The sequence below is a fragment of the Pteronotus mesoamericanus genome, unplaced genomic scaffold, assembly GCF_021234165.1.
Source record: "Pteronotus mesoamericanus isolate MK-2021 breed Mesoamerican mustached bat unplaced genomic scaffold, CSHL_Meso_final scaffold_651, whole genome shotgun sequence".
Taxonomy (NCBI): Eukaryota; Metazoa; Chordata; class Mammalia; order Chiroptera; family Mormoopidae; genus Pteronotus; species Pteronotus mesoamericanus.
In genome coordinates this window covers 23,772,959-23,793,855 of record NW_026555325.1, presented here as the reverse complement: position 1 = coordinate 23,793,855, position 20,897 = coordinate 23,772,959, and the positions used below count along the sequence as shown (strand labels likewise).

The 20,897-nt window shown below is 43.1% G+C and overlaps 2 protein-coding genes across 2 annotated transcripts in view; both read right to left on the bottom strand.

Annotated features, from left to right (window-relative positions):
• Positions 1-1,390: 1,390 nt before the first annotated feature.
• TBR1 (T-box brain transcription factor 1) lies at positions 1,391-9,077 on the bottom strand. Its single transcript, XM_054562360.1, has 6 exons — positions 8,386-9,077; positions 7,672-7,826; positions 7,161-7,282; positions 6,427-6,585; positions 5,302-5,363; positions 1,391-2,249 (listed from the first exon to the last, which is right to left on the bottom strand). The coding sequence occupies exons 1-6, from the start codon at positions 9,075-9,077 to the stop codon at positions 1,391-1,393; spliced, it is 2,049 nt and encodes a 682-aa protein (XP_054418335.1).
• Positions 9,078-14,128: 5,051 nt separating this feature from the next.
• Positions 14,129-20,897, bottom strand: part of PSMD14 (proteasome 26S subunit, non-ATPase 14) — a 94,966-nt gene continuing 88,197 nt past the window's right edge. Inside the window, exons 11-12 of the mRNA XM_054562600.1 lie at positions 16,767-16,829; positions 14,129-14,536 (exon numbers count right to left, since the gene is read on the bottom strand). Of these exons, the coding sequence (XP_054418575.1) occupies positions 14,438-14,536; positions 16,767-16,829 (162 nt within the window). The 3' untranslated portion in view covers positions 14,129-14,437. The remainder of the gene's footprint in view (positions 14,537-16,766; positions 16,830-20,897) is intronic.

Below are 20,897 nucleotides of genomic sequence, written 5' to 3'. Positions count from 1 at the left end.
CATATTTCACATTAATTTTAAAATACAAAAAGTATAGGTTTGCTACACAACATTAGAAATCCTACTTATCTATTTCCAGGGGGAGAAATGCTCCTTTTTAAATATAACAAGACTTAGAGAGGGGAAATCAGTCTTACTTGCAATAGTGCTAGTGTTTTCCCAAGGAATTCAGATTTCCGCTGTTTCTAGGTGGTGGGGAAATCATTTTTAAAACTAAAATGCAGTAAAATATACAACTCACACAATTCATCTTCACTAGACTACACTATAGTTACCAACAATTCAGTCATCTATATCATTAGTGGAATATTCATTACAAAGATTTACAGCATATAAAGGTGTAGGGAGGACTGAAAAGATATTCAGAAACAGTTTGTCAGCATATTTGGCACCTGCACAGACCAGTAATGAATTTGGCACTTTGGGGGAAAACAAATAAGGCAAAATAATATTGCTATGTTGAGCTATTCTGTTTAGAAGGAACGGGGGGAAAAACATACAACTCCAGTTAACTTGGCTTTGCAGGCATCATGCCACTTAATCAACTTGCCTATGAACAGACACCTATCTTTTGCAGGTGTTTGGTCGGATTCTCCTTAGCTGTTTGTGTGCATTAGGACACAGAGCAATTATTTCATGCAACGGATTGCGAAGTGAGAAACTCATCATTTATCAATCAAGTATTTCAGGTTTCCAGAGCCTCTTAGAATATTGTTAATTATCTCGCAAGAAAAAAATTAAAAGGGGAGAGGTGGGTGGAGAAAAAGGAAAAGAATGAAAAGGTTAAGCATGAACTGGTTTTGTGCCTTGAAGATGAGAATAAAAACTAGCCATTCAATACAGTAAATTAACACTATATACAATCATTTCACAGGCTTTGTTCCACTTGAAGTATTAACATCCCTACCATCCATCCATCCATCCATCCACTCGGGGATAAGAAAGGACGCGCTGGGTGGGTCCAGATTCTAGAGTCAACAACCTATGGTTAATGGGAAGGCCGAGACTGACGAGTCGGAATCGCTGCTGCCTGACAGGACTGCCGCAGGTCTCCTGAAGGTGCAGGGTTTCCTTACAAGAAATAGGAGGAAGGGGCAAGAAAAAGACGAGGGGAAGAGGAGTGTGAGGAGTGTAACTTCACAGATGGAGAGTAAGTAGGAAAACCAAACGGTTTACAGCCAAGTTGAAGGTCGGTGCGCTAACTGCAGTGCAAAAAAAGGTTAAAATCACACTTGGAGACCTGTACTTATTCGCTGCAGACGGTAATCGAGGGTCAAATAAAATGAGGGGGTGCGCAAGGTGGGGTCTGGGAGGAGGAGCTGGGAAGAACTGTGAGGGGCTGGCGGGTCCCGGGCGCGGCGGAGCGCGGGGCCGGTCCGGCAGGGCCGGCCTAGCTGTGCGAGTAGAAGCCATAGTAGCCGCCTAGGTCCTTGGCGCAGTTCTTCTCGCAGTCCCGTTGGGCCAGAACCTCGCTCTTGAGCGGCGAAGAGCTCTCGGACACGGGCGTGTCGGCGGGCGAGATCCGCCTCCGCTTGGCCTGCTCGTAAATCCCCGAGTCGCTCGAGTCGATGGACTTGATGGAGGAGGGCGTCTCGATCCAGCTGGAGTCGGACAGGTCCTTGGGCTTGGCGTCCTCAGCGGCGCCGGGAGGCAGCGGCGAGCGCTCTGCGGCCAGGCCCTCCGCCTCCTCGCCCAGGTAGGGGTTGGCGCCGGCCATGCGCGCCGCGGCGGCGGCGCTGTTGGGCCAGCAGGGCAGTACCGAGCCCGACTTGGCGCCGCAATACTGCGGAGGGCTGCGCGCGCCCCAGCCCGACGGGTCGGCGTAGTAGCCGAGCGGGCGGCCCGTGCAGCTGGCCGCCTGCAGGGGCAGAGCCTTCACACCCGCCGCCGCGTAGGACAGCAGCGTAGCCGCATTTCCCGCGAAGTCCGTGGCTGTGTCATAGGCCGAAGCGGCGAAGTCCAGACGGTTGTTGGCCGGCGTCACAAACCAGCGCTGCGGTGACGGCGCGCCCGGGTCCTCGGCCTGCTGAGGCGACAGCAGCCCGTTGGTGTGCGGCACGCTGCGGTCCGTGCCTGGTCCGGGGCCCGCGCCCGCTCCCGGGTGGAAGCGGGCCTTGGCGTAGTTGCTTACGAACTGGTCCTGCAGGAAAGAGCCGGCCATGGCGTAGCGAGCTCCGGGCACGATCTGCGAGCGCGGGGAGTCGTTGGGTGAGGGGGTCAGGCGGTCCATGTCGCAACCAGTGTAGATCCTGCGAGGGAAGGAGAGAGAGAACCGAGGGGTGGCGCAGAGGTCCCTTCGGGGAACACAAGGAAAGACCGCCCCTTCTTACCCACTTTCTATCTGTAACTCGCCATCCAGGATGGAAATAGACAAAAGGTCACAGACCCGCATCCTCCCCGAAATCGTAATTAAAATGGACCAATTACTCTACTCAGGGAACTAAAAGTGATAGCAAAATAAATAAATAAATAAATAAATAAAAGGCTTCCTTCGTCCCCTGTTCTCACTCGCCAAGTGTATAGGAGGACGGAGAGAGGTGCACAGCAGCGTTTTCCTATCCCACATCTCCCGTATATGTAGACAGTATGACAGAGCCACCCAGGGACGAAAGTATTATTTGCCCAGCGGGATTTCCCTCTGCGGTGGGAGTTTCTGAGCCAAATTTCTAAACAAGGTACCCAGTTCTCCACCCTTTTAAGACAACTTCCTTACTTTTGACACCTGCGGGCCGTCCAGGTAGTAATCAATAATAACTGGCCTTCACCAGCCTTCTGATAGCAAAGGATGGCTGCTGGAAGCCTCCACCGCACTGACTGTCTTGTTTCCCATGTGTGATCCTTCAACCCCTACCTCTACTAATACAAACAAGAATATCTACTTGGAAACAAAGTCCACAATCAATAAAATTTTTTTTTACCAAGAAAAAGCATTCCTTACTCTGGCCTTCTCTGCCCATCTTTTGATTCCCTCATTGGTTAAAAGGAGAGAGAGAGAAAGAAAAGAAAAGAAAAAGACCCACAAAACTTTGGGGCAAACTCTTACAGTGCAGTTACAAACTTCTTTCAAGCAATTTCCCACTAATAATAGCTAACTTTATACAATTTGACCATGTGCCAGGCACTGTTGTCTAGGACTATACAGGTAGTGATTTATTTAACCATCACAACAATCTTTGGTGTTAGGTACCATTGTTACTCCACTTTTACAGATGAAGAAACTGAGGCAAAGGGAAGTTAAATAACTTGCCCTATCAGTAATTGCCCAGACAGTAATTGTGTTACTGGGAATTACCTTAGATAAAATAATCAAAGATTAAGTCTAGGCCCTGGGCCTAGAAAATCCCATTAGAATTGAGAGGGAACCAGAGACTGGATCAAGATTGGTAGAAGTGTTTTCTCATACACACCCACATGCCTCTCTTTCTATTTAGCTCACACATAAATGTTTTAATCTTTAATCAACAGACTGTTTTGAAAGAACCCTCAATTCTTGTCAGACCTTAAGCCTTTGGGGAGGAGATTCCCTGGTGAGTGGCCAAGCAACCCTCTAGTTCCCTGAATTCTTAGTGCTCTCCCTGTTTTTCCAGAAGTTAGCTATGGCCAAATAACCAACCTAACAGTGGAAAGGGAGAGTGTTATAACCCATTCTACTCTTCCCTTATGCCTAAAAAGCTGAAATACCCATTAGCATAGGTAAAGAAGCTTTCAATGAAAAATACATGATTTAACAGCCAAAGGGAAGTAGCTTTTCCAACAGAAGTCAGCCAGAGAAGGGGCAGGTGAGGGTTACGCTGGGCTGCTCAGGTCCATTTTGCTTACTGCACAAGATTTCTCTCCTGAAATGTAATTCCAGTTTCAAATAACAGCGGTAGAGGGAGGCAGAAAGGGAACCTAACCAGCAAGGTGCAAATATCTTCTGTTTATCAGCACAGTATTTTAAAAAGAAAAAAAAAACCGTCTGCAAAAGATACAGTTCAGATGCCCATCCAAGTCCCAACCCACTTGGGATTACTGAATTGATTTGTGCAAAATAAAATGCTTTGGAACAGATGTTCACAACAGAATTAAAAGCTCAAAATCTACAAGATCTCCTAGTGGAGACCAATATCTCTGGTCTCCTGGGCCATACACTTTCCACTGTGCCGGGCCCACCTATTTAGATGGTGAAGACTAGAGTAGCCAAGTTTTTATTCTGGGGAATCATTGGTGAGGTTTGCTTCCTTAATTTTGAGGGATGCACAAGATGGTTATAGGGATTAATATCAATGACTCTCTTTTCAATTTGTTATAAAAATATCAGGAGGGGATGTTGGTATAGAAGCAGCCACTGTCTCTCTCTATAAATTTAATCTATTTCTAGTTAAAGACATCTTCAACTTTGTAGCTCTATCCCAGGCACTTAATGCAAGCCGTGATATTGAAATTTTTGAACCCTTCCCTTTTATGGTCAGAAAAAAGTGTGAAGATCCCCACAATCCAGATATAGATTTTGCTATATAACATTAACCGAACTCTTAGGCACTGTACCAGGACTCTGAGCAAGAATGGTAGGACAAGCACAGAAAGCACTGTTTACACCTACTGTTGTCCCAAGAGGACACAGCATGTTGACAGAAAAGAAGTGGAGAGAGGTAAGGGAGGCTTGGAGAAGATGGAACCAACACTTTTAACTAAAACACACGTTAAGAGGAAATATTATTCTCTTAAAGCTTATAAATAATACACAGCAACAGCACCTAGGTCCTTCCCCAGTGCCTGAAATGACTATGATAGTGGCTCTGCTCATGAATTTGTCTGTGTTGGGTGCACATTTTTATTCAGTCCATAGTAAACTTGCACAGGAAAAGCTATTACACAAAACTTGGAAATGGGTAAATAAGAGTCACATATGCCAAGGAGACTGTAACAACTGCCAGAGCCACATGCACTTTCAGGCAGAATCGGGAGGTTTCAGACACAGACAATCTGAGCTGAGCATCTGCAGCGCCACATACAACTCCCGCACCCGGGAACCAGGGCAGCTTCCCCTGCCAGCCAGTCAGCCTCAGAGGCCTGCCAACAACTCTGTAATTCATAAGAAAGCTAAAAATAGGTGGAGGAAACCTTTGACCAAAACTACTGAAGTGCTAAGCCATAAGGTCACCAGAAAGAAAGGGAGCCGACAAAAGGGAGAAGGAAAACCCGGGAAACAACCTTGTCTTCGCACATTGTAGCTTCTGAAAGCCTGGTACATAACAATCCACCTTTGACCTAAAGCTCAATTTCACAGCTATTTGAGAAGGAAGATACAAAATTACTTACGTGTCATAATTATCCCGAAATCCTTTTGCAAAGGGGTTGTGATCTATTTTCAGTTGTGTAATCTGAGAAAAATAAAAAAAAAATAAAAATAAATTACTATGATCTCACTTTCCGTACAGGAAGGGGGATTGAGTGTTTGAAAATATATGATCTTCCACTTTTTATAGGGGCTTAGGCCTATGATTTCATCAAATAGTAAGGTTTCCCTAACTGAAAAAGTAGAGGGAGTGGATGGAAAGACAGAAAGAAAAAAAAGGTTATCATGAAAGTTATGAGGAACGCCTTTAACTTAATGATGTGTAAAACTGAAGCATTATTTCATTAGCTCTCCTGTGTGTTCTAAATTGGTTCAAATGCACATTTTAAAAATGCTTGTTACACATAATACACATACTCAGACAACAGTCTCTAAGGGATACTTGAATTAACACCAGCATTGCCTGTTTTAAATGTTTCACCATATTTTTAAAAGTTGGTTGCTTCTGAGTCACGATTTGAAAACATACAAGTTGCATCTTAAAATTAGTTTTGGTTTTTGCAAACTTGCAAATACTGAAGAGGTTCGAGAGCTAGAAAACTCAGTCCATAGCCCACAGTAATTTAATTTTTTGTAGTGTTAACATATATGACTTAGTGTCCTCTTTTGATCACCCCAAAAGTGGTGTTTATTTCAGCCATCAGTTCTGAGACTTTAGAAAACATGTATATATATATATATATATTAGATAATGCCACAGATTGCCGGGAATGAAATGCAGCAAGGGGGGTATCTGCTTGTTTCTAAAGGGAAGCGGGATTTCTTTCTTAAGGCAGATTTAAATCTGTTCTAGTTTGAGAGCTAAATTGAAAATTCCAAAGAGAAGGGGCCCTAGGAATCCTGGGCGCCTCAAATACGGCCTCGATGACCCGCCACGGAAGACGCACAGGACGCGTTTTTCCACCGGCCTGATACTCAGGGAAGGTGCGCAGCAGGCCCCTGTCCCTTCGTCTGAAAGGCGCGGCAGAGCCAGCTGTTGCTGCTGTTACTGCCAGAGCCGGGACGCAGGGGGACGCCCGCTGGTGCCGGGGGAAGCGGGTGCCGCCCGCCGCCCGCCGCGCGCCCAGCCCCCAGCCCGGACTCCTTACATCTGTGTTCTGGTAGGCGGTGACCGCGATGAACTGAGTTTCGGGAAAAGTGAACGTCTGCACGCGGCCGGGCTGGCTGGTGTCCTCCGTGCCGTCCTCGTTGACTTCCACCACATGCAGGCGGGGCTGGTACTTGTGCAAGGACTGCAAAACCACCATCTGTCCCGCGGGGAGAAAGAGAAGCGCCGGGCGGCGTGTTAACGCGGTCGGCGTGCGCGCGGCTGCGCCCGAGCCCTCGCGGAGACCGGCAGGAGCCGGCCCGGGGCTCGGTGACCGCGGGGCGGGCCCGGCGGGGGACCCGCTCGCTGCCGCAGAGCAGCCCGCGCTCGTCTGGGAGCCAGGATCGCCCTAGCACCCGAGGAGAACGGAGCCCGAGCGCCCGAGAGCCAGGGCCCCTCTCCTAGTCCTCCTTTAGCGAGGAACAAAGATTTTTCACAACCTGCAGATCCCGCGGGTTTCCTTCTCGAAATCAACCCAGTATTTTGTCCTTGGTTAGGTCGTGGAGTCAGGAATCGGGCAGGGAGCGAGGAGAACAACTTTACAGATCACTTATATAATTTTGGAGGGTGGGAATAGAATTTTAAAGGTGTTTTGAATGAACCAAAGAAACATTTATCCAGGTTTTCATGCTGATATAAACTAGTGAACTGAATGTTGGGCGGTGGGAGGACGGGTGAGAGAGAGAGAGAGAGAGAGAGAGAGAGAGAGAGAGAAATAGCGCTTGAGCCACTGACCTGCCCATTGTTGTTTGAAGCTCCTTTGTTGTTTGTAAGTTTTAATTTCCCAAAAGAGATTTCTTGGCGCATCCAGTGAGCCCCCGTGTTGGGGGAATCCGGGTGCATATAGACCCGATTTCCTAGAGAAAGAAATACGTTGTTTACATACGTCCCGGGCACTGCCTAGTCCCCACTCCTCACTATGCAGGACACACACACACACACACACACACACACACGCACACACACCCGCACGCACGCACACACCTCTTATTCCACTGTGAGGCCCATTAGCTAGGGCTTTTTAGGCCGCCTTTTCTTCCTATTAACTGGGAATGATTAAAATGGCTTTTTGCATAATCCTCCCCCTTCTCACCGCTCAGTCTGTCTGTCCCCCTATCCCTCTCGCTTCCTTTTACAAGTCATTGGGCGATCGTTTTAAAAGTCGCTCGAGCCAGTCCACAAGGCTTTAATTAATCACTCTCACCTAAATAAGTGTCAGGAAAACGTGTTAATTGGAAGGACTTGCCTTGCACATTGGTGTCCGCTTTGCCGCAAGGAACCCATTTGCCTCCTTGAAACCTCCAGTGATTGGGATCCGCCAAAATCACATCCACAAAAATATTGTAATGAGCCGTGGGATCGAGACCAGAAATGTTAAAACTTAAAAAAGGAAACATGCGCCTATTTAAATTAAGGGAGGAGGGAGAAAACAAGGGGGGAAAACATAAATGTTAAAGATTAAATGCAAGAAGCGCGGCGCCAGATAGCAAAGCAAAACTTGTTCTCGCGGCGTCGGTAGCGACTCTTAGCTGGGTTAGACAAGGGGTGGTGGGGGAGGAAGGGAAGTGCGGCCAAAGTCGTCGAGCTGGGGTGGGGAGTCGGCAGGTATCACTGCCCAGGCGAAGAGCGAGGTTGGCGACCCGCATTTCCACCTGTCGTGCATCCGGGTGTCCCTCCCATCTCGCGGCGGCTGGCCCGGGCTCTCCCTCTCTCTCTCGCCTTCCTCCGGCCACTGACTGCCTCTCCGTCCACCTTTCTAGAGAGGGATCACCCCACCCCACCCCCAACATCACCACTGTGGTTCTACCTCTCACTTCCCCCCTTTCCAAATCCATCCAACTCTAGGGAGCACCAGAGCGCCTTCCACTCCGCTCCCGATCCCAAATTGTCGCTGCTGCCGCGGTCACAACTTGCCCCTGGGCCGCGCCTGGAGCAGCGGCAGCCGAGAACGTAGCATTACCTTCCCTGTTTGGTGATGATCATCTCCGTTTGGTGCCGGTGAAATTTCAGCCAAAGGGGCCTGTTGCACAGGTACACCTGCGCTTTGCCCGGCACGAGCCCGGGCTGTGTGGAAGAGAACTGGTAGAACGGAGCTCCTTGGTAGGAGTGGCTGTACTGCTGTGGGTAGGGGTAGCCGGCCGCGGGGTAGCCCTGCGGTGAGGAGTTAGACAGGAGGCTGTTGTAGGCTCCGTTGGTGATGACTGGGTGGTGGGCCATGTAGCGACTGGGGCTGCCGATGGAGAAGGCGGGGTGCGCGGGTCCGTGCTGGCCGGGGTACGGGAACATGGCACTGGGAGCAGTGGCCGCAGACTGTGGCTGGCTAGACTGAGAGAGGAGGTAGCGATCTGCAGCAGAGCCATCGAAACTGTGACGAAGCTCAGAGACCCCCTCCAAGACAGGAGAGAGTTTACTTCTCTGGACGTCCCCTGGTGAGTCCTTGGAGTCAGGAAAATTGTCTGTATCTGACTGATTCGTCATCCCCCTGGTAATTTTTTTCAAAGGTGAACTTCTCTCCAGGTTGTCAGTCGTCGAGATAATGGGATGATCGTGCAGGACAAGCTCAGATCCGCCTGAATGTGGGTAGCTGCTGCTCACATTGAGAAATTTCTTGGAGAGCATGATAGAAGGAGAAAGGCAGTGCTCCAGCTGCATAGCTCTAGAACCTGAACACTCGCCCTCCTGTCCCTGGTTTTTAAAGTCCTATTTATCATAAACTAGAAATCCACAGACCCCCTCACTAGACAGAAAGCACTTCATCCAGCAAATGCTTCTCAAAGGTTTGATTTACTTTTTTTTTTTCCCTGGGAGAAGAGATTGGCCAATTGACACTATGCAGCAATCAGAAAAGGCTCGCTCACTTTTGATCTTGCTGCTTGTGCAGCCGATGAAACGGCTCCTGCCATTGGTTAACTGCTGACAGTAATTTAATTAGATAGACATTAATTAGGATAATCACCTGGCTCCTGGTCGCGACGATCGTGGCAAATTGAAGGGGATGATTTTATTGTTGGCTGCGGGGGGGCGGGGGGAATGTGTGGTGGTTTTACGTGAGCACTGTTGTGTCACCTTTAAGCTTTGTGACCACTGCTTTAGGAAGATTCAAAGATGTGCAATTTACTAAACATTTTCCTACCCCCACCCCTTCTTTCGAGCTGAGGGGCGGCGGAGGAGGGAATTCGACGATGCTAGGAGACTTCGGATCTGAATGAGCCAAATATTCTGTTGAATGTAACAATTTCAAGTGCAAAGTATACAAAGCTCGAGCCGGTGGCCTCTTCTCGCCCTGTAAAAGTTCCAGAGTCTGTCTTTTCCAGTTAATACAGAAGCACCCAACACCTGAGCCAGTCTTTTGTGAGGAAGTCCTGCGTGTCCTCCCCGATCCCCACCCCAACATACCCCTTTTAAATACATTAAATAAATAAATAAATCACTGCTGCTGAGAGCCACGGCGTTGAAAGTGGGCGGGAAGAGGGAGAAGTGGGGGGTGAAAAGCAGCAACTCACCCACCCATCCACCCACCTCAGGAAGGTTCGGTTTCATGGGTGAGCACAGAAACAATGACAATCTATGATCTTCTCTTTAAGTTTTGAAATAATCATCGCTGTCGGGCTGAAGTGACTTAATGTATTTTCAGCGATGTTTATGAGGTCTTAACTAAATCTTTTATCAGCGAGCTTGGTTGCATATTATCTGAAGAGCATGTAACTGGGGGCAGGCGCCCTGCATCTCTCGCGTCTGACTGCACTTCCTTCTCTCTGAGTTACTGGCTTAGCGACAGGTTCAAAAGCCTCGCCAGGAAAAGAGAGGGCCGGGTCCTCTTGCAAATTGGTTCGCTAGAGGCACTGATCTGGGGAGACAGAGTGGAAGTGTTATCAACGCAGTGATCGTTTCTGAAGACTCGTGTGTGCGCGCGCGCGAGCGCGCCCGCGTAATGTTTATATAATCTGGAGGAGAGGAAAAGAATCCATGCCAGTGATTTTAAAATGCGGAAAAATTTGAGGAGAAATAGAGAAAAATAGCAATTTAAAAGGATGTTGGCATAAATAACAAGCATGAGGCCAAAGCGACCCCCAGATGTAGGATGAAATCTCCCAGTACTCGCTCTGCAGAACAGCCAGCCCCCGCCTGGAACCAGAGGGTCAAGAGCATCAGAGGCCCTAGGCGCCCAAAGCGGCTTCCCACGGCGCGGCACCCGCGGACCTGCCCTCCTGCGGCTTTCCCGGGACGCGGAGACGCGCGGAGTGCGGAGCGGCGGCTCCGCGAGGGGCCCTGCTGGGGTTGGCTGGCGGCGGGCGAAGCCGCCACTCCCACCCCACCCCTGCGCTCGGTCCCAGACCACCAGCTGCCCAGCCCTGGTTCATTGTCTAAGATTCCCCAGCGACCTGAGAGAAGGCCCCCCAGGACCCTGGCGATCCTGAGAGGGAGCCGCCGCCCGGGAGGCTGAGGAAGCGCGGGCGAGCGGCGTCTGGCGCAGACCTCGGGGCACGCACTCGTGCGGAGGCGCGGCTGAGCTCCTCCGCCCGGTGGCGTCTGTGCCTTCGGAAGAGCTTGTCTGTCCACCTCGGGCCCTAGCAGCTCTCTGAGGAAGAGGGGCGCTGGGAACTTTGCGTCGGGCCTGGGCAGGGGCAGAGAGGGGTTAACCAGACTCGACCAACGCCTAGGCGGGCGCATGTTTAGATCCGGGCCTCGGTGGGCCCAGCGGTCTGCGCAGAGCTCAGACTGCGCCCCTGAGGCGGCTGGCCACCTAGGCTGCAGAAGGCGCCAGCTGCGGCTCCAGCAGGGCGCAGGGCGCGGTGAGCGGTGCCCGGCGCGGGCGGCCCTGGGCTGGATAGGTTGAGGACCAGATGTCCCAGAATCATGCCGAGACGGTTTTCTGGGGAAAAAATACAGCCAGACCCATTTTTCCATTAGGAAGTATATCTCAGCTCCTTGATAGGAAGTTTCATAAACAAGCAGGGCCTTAGCTGTTGAGGCGTCGCGTGTGACTGACACCATTTGACAATTGTTTTATTCTGCCCTTTACCTTCCACTGCCATTTCTCATGAGAGGCTTTTGCTCTATTTTGGCTACTTTTCCCCCCCCTTTCTTTGGTCATTAAATTCTTTGTCCCTGCTTGTCTTCCCTCTTCATTGCTTCCAGTTACCCCCTCCTTCCTCAGTGGGACACAGAGCTTTAAATGTGTAGCAAAACGGTGAGACTCCACCTGGGCTCTTTTTGAGGCATTGTCATTCTTAGCATCCTAAATTGACTTTTTTTTTTTTTAAATGACAAATGCTAAAATGAAATGTTAAAGTACAGAAAAGGGTTAGAGTGCACTTCCCTCAGTTAAGGAATTGGATTAGGAGATAAATGTGCACTCACTTTAAAATATCAGTACTAAATCCAGTGATTTCTCATATATAGGCTATGCCTTTAATTTATATGTACTCAAAAAGAAAAACTAAGGCTTGCCCCCCGGATCGGCACACCTGATTTTGAACCATATTTATGCAGAGCAGGCTTCTCTAAGTGCATTTTGAACCATGCCAGGAATATTGATTTTGATTCATGGCTGGAGTAGGGCCTGAATTCTGTATATATAATAAGCACCTAGAAGACCCAGGTGTTCCTATTCCAGGCAAATCACAGTAAATAGTGAGGTTGGAATTTTCAATGCCTCTATGCTAGTTTAAGAGTAAAGCTGTGAGATCTTTGTACTTAGAGGTACGCAAGCCTTTTAGTTCTAGTGCTGCTTTAATGTTGTATATAGTACATGAGTAAAGATGCTCACATACACACACACACACACCTCAAGTGGCTCATCGAGCTTTTAATTCAGGAAGTCGTTTCAATGCCTTCTGAGCCTTGGCCATCAGGCTGCTGCTAAAATAGCGATACATTCTGACACAAAGGTGTATTCAATGAGCTTCTCCGGGAACCCTAATTCTGATAGACTCCGAATCTACAAAGAAAATGTAGGTTTTTGGTAGCAGGAGTTCCCATGTGGTTTTGAAACTGGGTATGTCTCCAACATGAACCAAGTGAGAGGAAGTGGTATGTGGCTGTGGGGAATCCAGGAAGGTGAGGTGATCACACAAGAGGGAAAAAAAAGGACAAGAATTGAGACCTCTCAGTCACTGTACTCATTCAGGAGATATTTTCAGGGGGGTAAAGTGGGAAAAAGTAGTATTTCCAAACAGAATGTTGAGACTAGCCCTTGTATTAATTACTGGGGCCTTCTTCTGAGCGCATATTGTACAAAAAAAAACAACAAAAAAACAAAAAACAAACAAACAAAAAAACACCCAAAAAGACTAGCTCTAATGAACACTGTGAAAATAAGCCATAGAACCTTCTTTATCTAAGGGAAAAAATCATGTATCTAAAAAAATGGGCCACACAGTTTAAATTAGGCAAAAGGAAAACTTACACTTACATTTTAATTATAAATGATTATTGTTGTAATCCCAATACATATTACATGTCCTACATAAAATACACTATCACTGTATTTATAAGACCAAACCTCAGGAAGAGCAAGAAATGCTCAGAATATCTATTTCATTAAAAAAAAGAGAAAAGACTGCAAAACACGGTGGGAATTTAAGACATTTCCAGTTTTAGTTTGTTAGCTTATTAGGCAGGCAATAAGAACCCAGAATTGTTCAAACAGGGTAGGATTTCAGGCTACCACTTCATTCATACCACCTCTAGTAGAGGCTAAAGTCTAACTTCTACGTCCCCAAGTAAAGCCCTCCTTTAATGAAGCCTTAGAAACACTGTTTGGCATAGTCTCACAAAGGGTATAGGTAGGAATTAAATCTTTGTCTCCAGCCCTGGCAGAGGAGCTCGCTTGGTTGGAGCATCCTCCCGATGCCCCAAGGCTGTGGTTCAACCTCTGGTCAGGGCACATATAAGAATCAACCAGTGAGTGCATAAATGAGTAGATATCAATGTTTCTCTCTCTCTAAAATCTGTAAATAAAAAATCGAAAAATATCTTTGTCTCCTTGTGTTTTGCCAGCACCCCTTGGTGTACACAGTACAGTGCTGCACCATGAGTGAATATTAATGGGGGCTGAACTTACCTACATCAGGTTCAAAGCAGGTTGTGGGATGAGGCTGTTTAACCAAAACTGCCATTAGTCACATTTTTGTCTTTATCAGAAAACTGAGTATTTCTAAGTTACTTTGAGAAAGATAAAATCACAACAAAATTATTGCTTATGTGCTCATTATATTAAACTCATATTATGGCTACTTTTTTCATTTTGTTTGAAGACGTTATATAGTATACCTTCTATGGCTGTCTCTACTGAAAGTCTGGGAGCTTGCAGCAGGCAATTCCCACATAATCTCAGTGCTACTAGTAGATTGTACTCTTTTAAAAACTGATAAAGTCTACATCAAAATTGTCCCCTTCTAAAATGCACTCTTCTGAAATCCTGAACATATGTTAACAAGATATATTGCATATACAATATTAACGTGTGACAAATACTTTAAATGAAATGTCAGCATTTTTTGTTACCCACTAATGAGGTAGCCACTCATTAATAGCAATCATTTTACATTTGTGAAGTTATCACATTGATGTTTTATGTGTTATAAAATCTTAAAATGCAAAAGGGAAACACATCTTAGTGTGAGATTTCTAAAGCACTGTCAAACGTTATTCTGTCAATTCCACCCAGTGCCAGAAAGACCTCGGGAGACATAGATTGTAAATGTATTTTATTTTGTAAGCAACAATCAAAATATATTTGTGTTACTGATTTCTTCAAATATTAAATGGGATCTTAACAAAATTTGTCCACTTTGATGTATTCTTATACAACTTTGGAATCTGCAAAGACCCTGACTAAAGAAACAGAAGTAATTGCACAACTGAGACTGAAGGTGTTACAGTGCTGCAAATGATGCCAGATGTCTTACATTTAACCAAATACACCTTCAGAGGTCCCTTGATTTGGAGCATTAGGAACAATTGAGTAATATACACTGAAAGTATCTCTCAAAGCTTTCTGTGTTGCTTTATTTAAATACAACAGTATCCAACATAGCTGCTAAACACTGGACAATATTTGACGTCATAAGTACATCCACATGTTCTTCCAAGTGACGTTTGGGGTCCTAAAAGAAAAAAAATAAAGAGAAAGAAAAAAGAACCATATTACTGGAAGACAAATTACTTAAGATTTTCTTTCAGTAGCTGATGAAATTAGTCAAAAAAGCCAAACCTAAATGATATATATTTTACAATTTAACTTTCCTAATTTATTGTTATATTTTTAGGATTTCTAAATCTGTTAAAAATTTAACTAATAGATTACACAATAAAAGACTGAGTTATACAGAGTACCTTTAGACTCTGTACCAAAAAAAAAATGTATCAGAGAAAAGTGTATAGGTACAACCCTTTAGGTTAAACCTGATCAAATCTATGTTTGAAATGTCTGAGGTAAAAAAAAAAAAAAAAAGCAAGCTTAAGATTGCATTGTGTTAAAGGATGTTAAATCAAAATCTTAGTTTATACTTAGGTTTAATGCTGAGGCGAATGAAGTATTTCAGCTAAATTTGAAAGCTTTGAAATAAAGGATATATATTGCACACAATAAAAAACTTTCAATTAAAACATATTTTCTTATGAGCATTGCTAAAATACCTAAGACTCCTAACTTTAAACAAATGTTCATTACTGGAATTATTTCCTGGCTGTTCTCTTCTAAGCTACAATTTCAATAAACTTGATTTCTTTAAACAACCCAGAGATACAACATGCTACAAATAACTCCAAGTAACTAAACCACGAAATTAAATTTTCTTTATTTCAGAAATAAGAGCTAGGGCATTTTAGGTGAAAGAGACTGCAAACGACTGGCAGGAATAAATGATTATTGGTCTAGTTCCATTATAGACAGTTTTGCTTTTGCTGTGAATAGGCCAAACCAGTGAAGTACTATATATTTAAAACGATTCTGATATTTGTTATACTTTGCCAATTATACATGGTCACTTTCATGTTTGTTTTAATTTTGTCCTTTTATTTACTGCTAATTGTTATATAAAACCTATACACCAAGAAACTATAGCTTTAGGGAGTCATTTAGTCAAAAAATAGTTACTGGATTTTACAGTCCAAGGCTCCAAGTTGGTGATCTAAGATTACACATTGTATGAAAATAAGTAGTGGGTAAAAGACAACAGGAGTGACTACGTCCCATAGATGAGAGAGTAAGATGAACTATATTTTATTTTGATTTTGGAGGGTTCTTGTTGTTTTTAAATTATGATACTCAGAATGTAGTGAGATTTGATTTCACCAATTGTGGTATTTTTAAGTTAGACTTTTGCCCCTACTGCTCTATTGGAATAACTGGTTTTGTAGTGAAATGGTAACACACTTCCCTCAGTTATCTACATTACTTCTTGTAGCAGCTGGGTGATTCTTAGAGATTTACCATCCAAGAATGGTCCTGGCCCAAACCTACATAGCTTGTGAGATGTGATGGGATCAGAGCATATGGTAGGATGGCTGAAAGCAAAGACAGCTTAGTGTCTTGCATCTGAAATATCAAGATTCTGCCAACATCAGCAATATGATAACCATGTTCCATGAAATGAAAAAAATGTAATCAACATTCTTTAAAAAACAGTCTAATTAATCTGTAGATTCTTTTAATTGGCTGGTGTGTTCCCCCCAACCCTCGGAAAATAGGAACTAAAATATATATTTCACTTTGGAAAATGAAAGAGCAAATACTTAAACCACTTTCTCTTAACTCAGTATAATCCACTAGGGCTCTAAACCTTCTCAGGAACATTACCTACATACTGAAGACTACATACTGATAAATTATATCATTTACAAACTGTTACATATGAAATAAATCTACCATTCTATTACCTTCACTAATGCTATTATTTCAAGTAAAAGTAATACTTAAAAATTAACTCAGGACACAAGTTTCCTAATTTATTTTAGTAAGTTATTTTCACTAAAGACCTCAGAGGCATATTTGTGATCTACTTCTCTTTAAGTGGCAAACTGAATATGACATCAAATAATTCAGTGATCTTTAAAATTAGCATCACAACAAAGGAAAAAGGACTCACGGACATGGGCAACAATGTGGTGATTGTAGGGGGCAGGGCGTGTATAAGGGAGATAAATGGTAATGGAAAAATACAATAAAAATAAATTTAAAAGAAGAAAAGTAAAATTAGCATCACATTTACATGACAGAAGAAACATGTAGAATGAAAATGCAGGGGGAAAAATATCATACAGGCCCTAAAACAGTTTTAACTCGGCAAGAGCATGTTATTGTGCGACTGCATAACCTATTACAGTACACCTCACCTGCTTGCCAACATTCTTTATTGCCAGCTGTTCAGGTGTCATCTTATCTTCTTCTTCTACTGCCTGTGAATGAAACACAAAGGACAGAGTTTCAAATTCTAAATTTACTTTTCCCACTGTAGAATAATCACCAAAGATAATAGCTATCATAATTTTTATTCATATAACCTTTTAATACAGTAATTTATGGAACAAAAAAGCAATTTTACCAATCGTTAGAAAATCCTTCAGAATAATGAAAACTGTTAGCACCATCATTGTGAGAACAGACTTTAAGAAATATGTAAAAGGTACTGAAAACATCAAATTGGACTATGAGTTAACCATTTGGAAACTTCTGGAATTCTCTGAGGGACGGCTAAACTGCAGGATAAAAGACGGCCTGAGGTAGCTGATGCTGACCCTGTGGTACTAACTGTCTTATTGTCTTCTTTTCCTTTTCCTAATTCACTATAGCTCTGCCACAATTTCCCATTTCTTTGTTTCCTTTTTCTTGTCAACTGAGCCTGCTTATACTCAGAATCAATCAATTTAACTATCACTAGCACCTGGGTTCAAAGGTGCTGCTGAAAGGAGGACTTTTTTTAAAAATTCTCACCTGAGGATTGTTTTTATTGACTTTAGAGAGTGAGGAAGGAAGGGAGAAAAAGAGAGAAAGAGAAACGTTGATCAGTTGCCTCTTGAACAGGCCTTGACCTGGGATCAAACTCACAACCCAAGCATGTGCCTTGACCGGGAATTGAACCCACCATCTTTTGAATGCTTGGGTTCATACTTCAATCAACTGAGCCACCTTGGCCAGGGCAGAGCTGATGACTTTTGATCCATTTCACAGATCATACAGTTTTCTCCCTTAATAACGTCACATATTTAAATCTCTGAAGGTAATACATGTATTCAGGAAAAAAACCTCACTTTTCCATATAAGTGATTTTTAGTAATCATGAAGAAATACAGAATAATTTGAAGTTTTCAACATCAAAAAAATACTTTAATTTAAAGCCAAATCAAATAAAAATCAAATCAACCAAAACAACAAAATACACAAACCATTTTCTACTATTTCCAGAGTTAGCTACAAACTTTTTATGTGTATGATCATAAATTTTCTATCAGAGTAATTCTGAGATAATTACAGCATTTAGATTAGCCACCACCACTGTCCTCTCACAATACTGGCACCACCCCAACACCTCCTTACTGGGAAGGCTAAGCTTAAGGAACCTCCTTCTTAACAGTGTGGGTATGTCACTGCCTGAAGCTAGGACTCTACTACATCAGGTGAACTCCTGGTCTATGGTTTATTCATAGCACCTGAAAATGGGTTGGGAGGGTGGGGTGGAGAAAATTTAAGATCACCAACCTTAAGAAAGAACCCCACAGCACTTACCACAAATATGGTTAAAGAGGATGAGGTACTGGCAGCAGAAAGCAGGAAACCAAAAATCCCAGTGAGGGTTAGATTTGGATACTCTAACTTAATAATCTTGCAGCTGCCAAATATCTTCATGTGTGAACAATGAACATGTAGGAAATGCAATCATCAGACATTTCCCATAAACCGGGAAGTTTGGCTGCATTTCACACCTTCTTAATAGTTTTGTAAACAGAGAACTTGAAAATGAGCAAAGATGGCAAGTGTCTAATTTTATAAATGGACAAACTATCTAGAGAATTTCCCCAGTAGAACCTGCCTAAAAGGCAAGATGGTGAATAAGTATTGTATGTACTGATTATTAGAATATACAACACATCTTTAAGAAATACACTTATGACTCATAAAACTGCAAAAAGGAAAAATAAAGTTAATAACATTCCAAATCCAGAATTCCCTAGACAGAGAATATGTTCATTTTCAGAGTCAGGTGTCACTCATATTATTCTCAGCTAGTTAAAAAAGTATTTCCTAGCTGGGAAATTGCTTCTCTCACTGTTTCAATGTTTTACATATATGGATACAATGAAACACATCAAAAGTTTGTCCTTCTAAATTACTTTTACAAATTTTGACACTATACCTTACCTACTGACTTGAAAACATATTAGATGAATGGAACAGTTCACATGAGTTTGTACTCTATATCCATTCAGTGTTAGCAGTTCTTTGTACTGTTAGCAGTTCTAAGTACTGTTTTGAGCCAACGACAGTACTTTACAGTATTGGAAGGAGGTAAGAGTTTTGGAATTTGGCTCATAATACCAATTCATGTACAAAATAGTTATGGAGTATTTTGGAGTACTGCAAATATCAAAGATGGCAGATACGCAAAGAAAAGTCAAAAGGCATTTAAAGCATTGACCTTATATGAAAGCTTAAAATGTAAAAACTCAATTTTTAAAATCTTTTATATCATATAACAACTTTACCAATTAGTTTTTCCATTTCCAATAATTAAAATAGAGAGTTCACAAACTCTTTGAGTAGTGCAGATGGTAAAAAGTACTCCCAGCCATAGATGCCATCTGGAAAATGAGGAGCAGCTGTAGATTTAGGCATATACTAAGGTTGCAAACCCCCATGACAAAAGAGTAAACACATTTCTTACATTCTAAGATAGGCCAGATCAGACCAGACCAGACCAGATCACATCGACCTCCGAAAATATTTTCTCCATCTACCTAAGTTACCTATATCTCATCTGACATTTGGGCAAGACCAGTCTGTCTTCATTGGTAATTCTAATCTGGCGAGTCACCAGGAAAAACTAAGAAATGGTAGCAGCAGAAACAAATGAAATTCAGGCACAGGCAGTGTCCTTACTAGGGGAACTTCTGTGTTTATGGCAACTTCTGTGATTTGGCATCAAATTTTGCTTTTGCATTCGTGCTCTTCGGTTTACTCAACCAACAAAAAAAGCACTGAAAATGTTTGTGGCTATTCACACCAGAAACGTTTTTAACAGTTTATCAACAAAGACCCCCCAGATGGCTATTCCATCATGCACGGTCTGCACAGTTCTAAGAAATTCCTGGAATTTGGTCTGTTATGTAATCATAATGCCCTTAGATGCACCCCCTATCCTAAAGAGGGTTTTACTAAACGCATAACCTCATTCTCTTTCTTTTTTTCGGTAATGGTCACACTCTCAAGTGAAAAATTTGTATCTCAAATTCTACGATTTGTTTACCCTTTAACAAACATGGATAACATCCTTGCTACTTCATTCACAGTCTTTAAGAATCTCCAACAGGTGAATTCCAATGGATTCAGTTTTCTTGAACTTTCTGAACACCTCAGAGCTATTCCAATACTTGTTTTCTCTCCTACTCCTTTCTGTAACCTCTGTTTTTTGGATATCATGTCTCTTATTCCAATTTCTATTTCTCTATTTTGGGGGCTTCTTTTTTCTCTTTGAAATGTTAAGTTTGTTTACTCTATAACATGCCATAATCCCTTTAAAGTACATGCTATCTAAAATCATTTATATGCTATTTTTCATTATTAAACAATCTCTGCAAAATTGCCAATGCATTTCAAGATAGCATATTTTCCTTTTTCTTGATTTTTGTATCAAATCAATATACTGGGTATTAACTGAAAGTCACACTGTGAGTTTGGTGGCAGAGAATAAATTTAAAAATGGTTTTTATAAAACATACTTGGGAAAGTAAAAATTAACAAACATAAATCAATTTAAAACTATCTGAGAAAGTATAAGAGGTATGAGTATGAAAAACAGTAAAACTGATTTTCCTACAACCATCAGAAATTAAAAATTAACATACACATGCTCGACAAATATTAATTTACTGAATCCTTAAAACATCACAGTGTAGTAGTTAATCTGTATTTTATATGTGAAGATATTAGGCACTATCTTATTGGGAGAATCACATGTTAACTCTGGTAATACTTTATTATAATTTTTCCCCCAACTTTTTGGAATAACTTATAACACTCCAGTACATTTTATGCATGTCCTCAACAGTAGAATTTTTATCATTTTACACATTTAATAATCACTATTAATCACTCTGAGTAATAGAGTTCTTGCTTTTAGTATGCACAAAGAATGACAGGGACACATATTACCACACAGGCAATAAGCAATGAAATTGTGACTTAAACTCAAGCCTATCTGTCTCCAAAGACTGAAGCAAAATTCATAGCAATTCAGGAAATTATTACTT

Excerpts from the sequence above, each read along its gene's own strand:
- TBR1 (XM_054562360.1), bottom strand. The coding sequence starts at position 9,077 with ATGCAGCTGGAGCACTGCCTTTCTCCTTCTATCATGCTCTCCAAGAAA. Across the intron at positions 7,283-7,671 it reads AGCGGACACCAATGTGCAAG|GAAATCGGGTCTATATGCAC; the intron begins GCAAGTCCTTCC and ends TTCTTTCTCTAG. Across the intron at positions 6,586-7,160 it reads CTTCAAACAACAATGGGCAG|ATGGTGGTTTTGCAGTCCTT; the intron begins GTCAGTGGCTCA and ends CCCGCGGGACAG.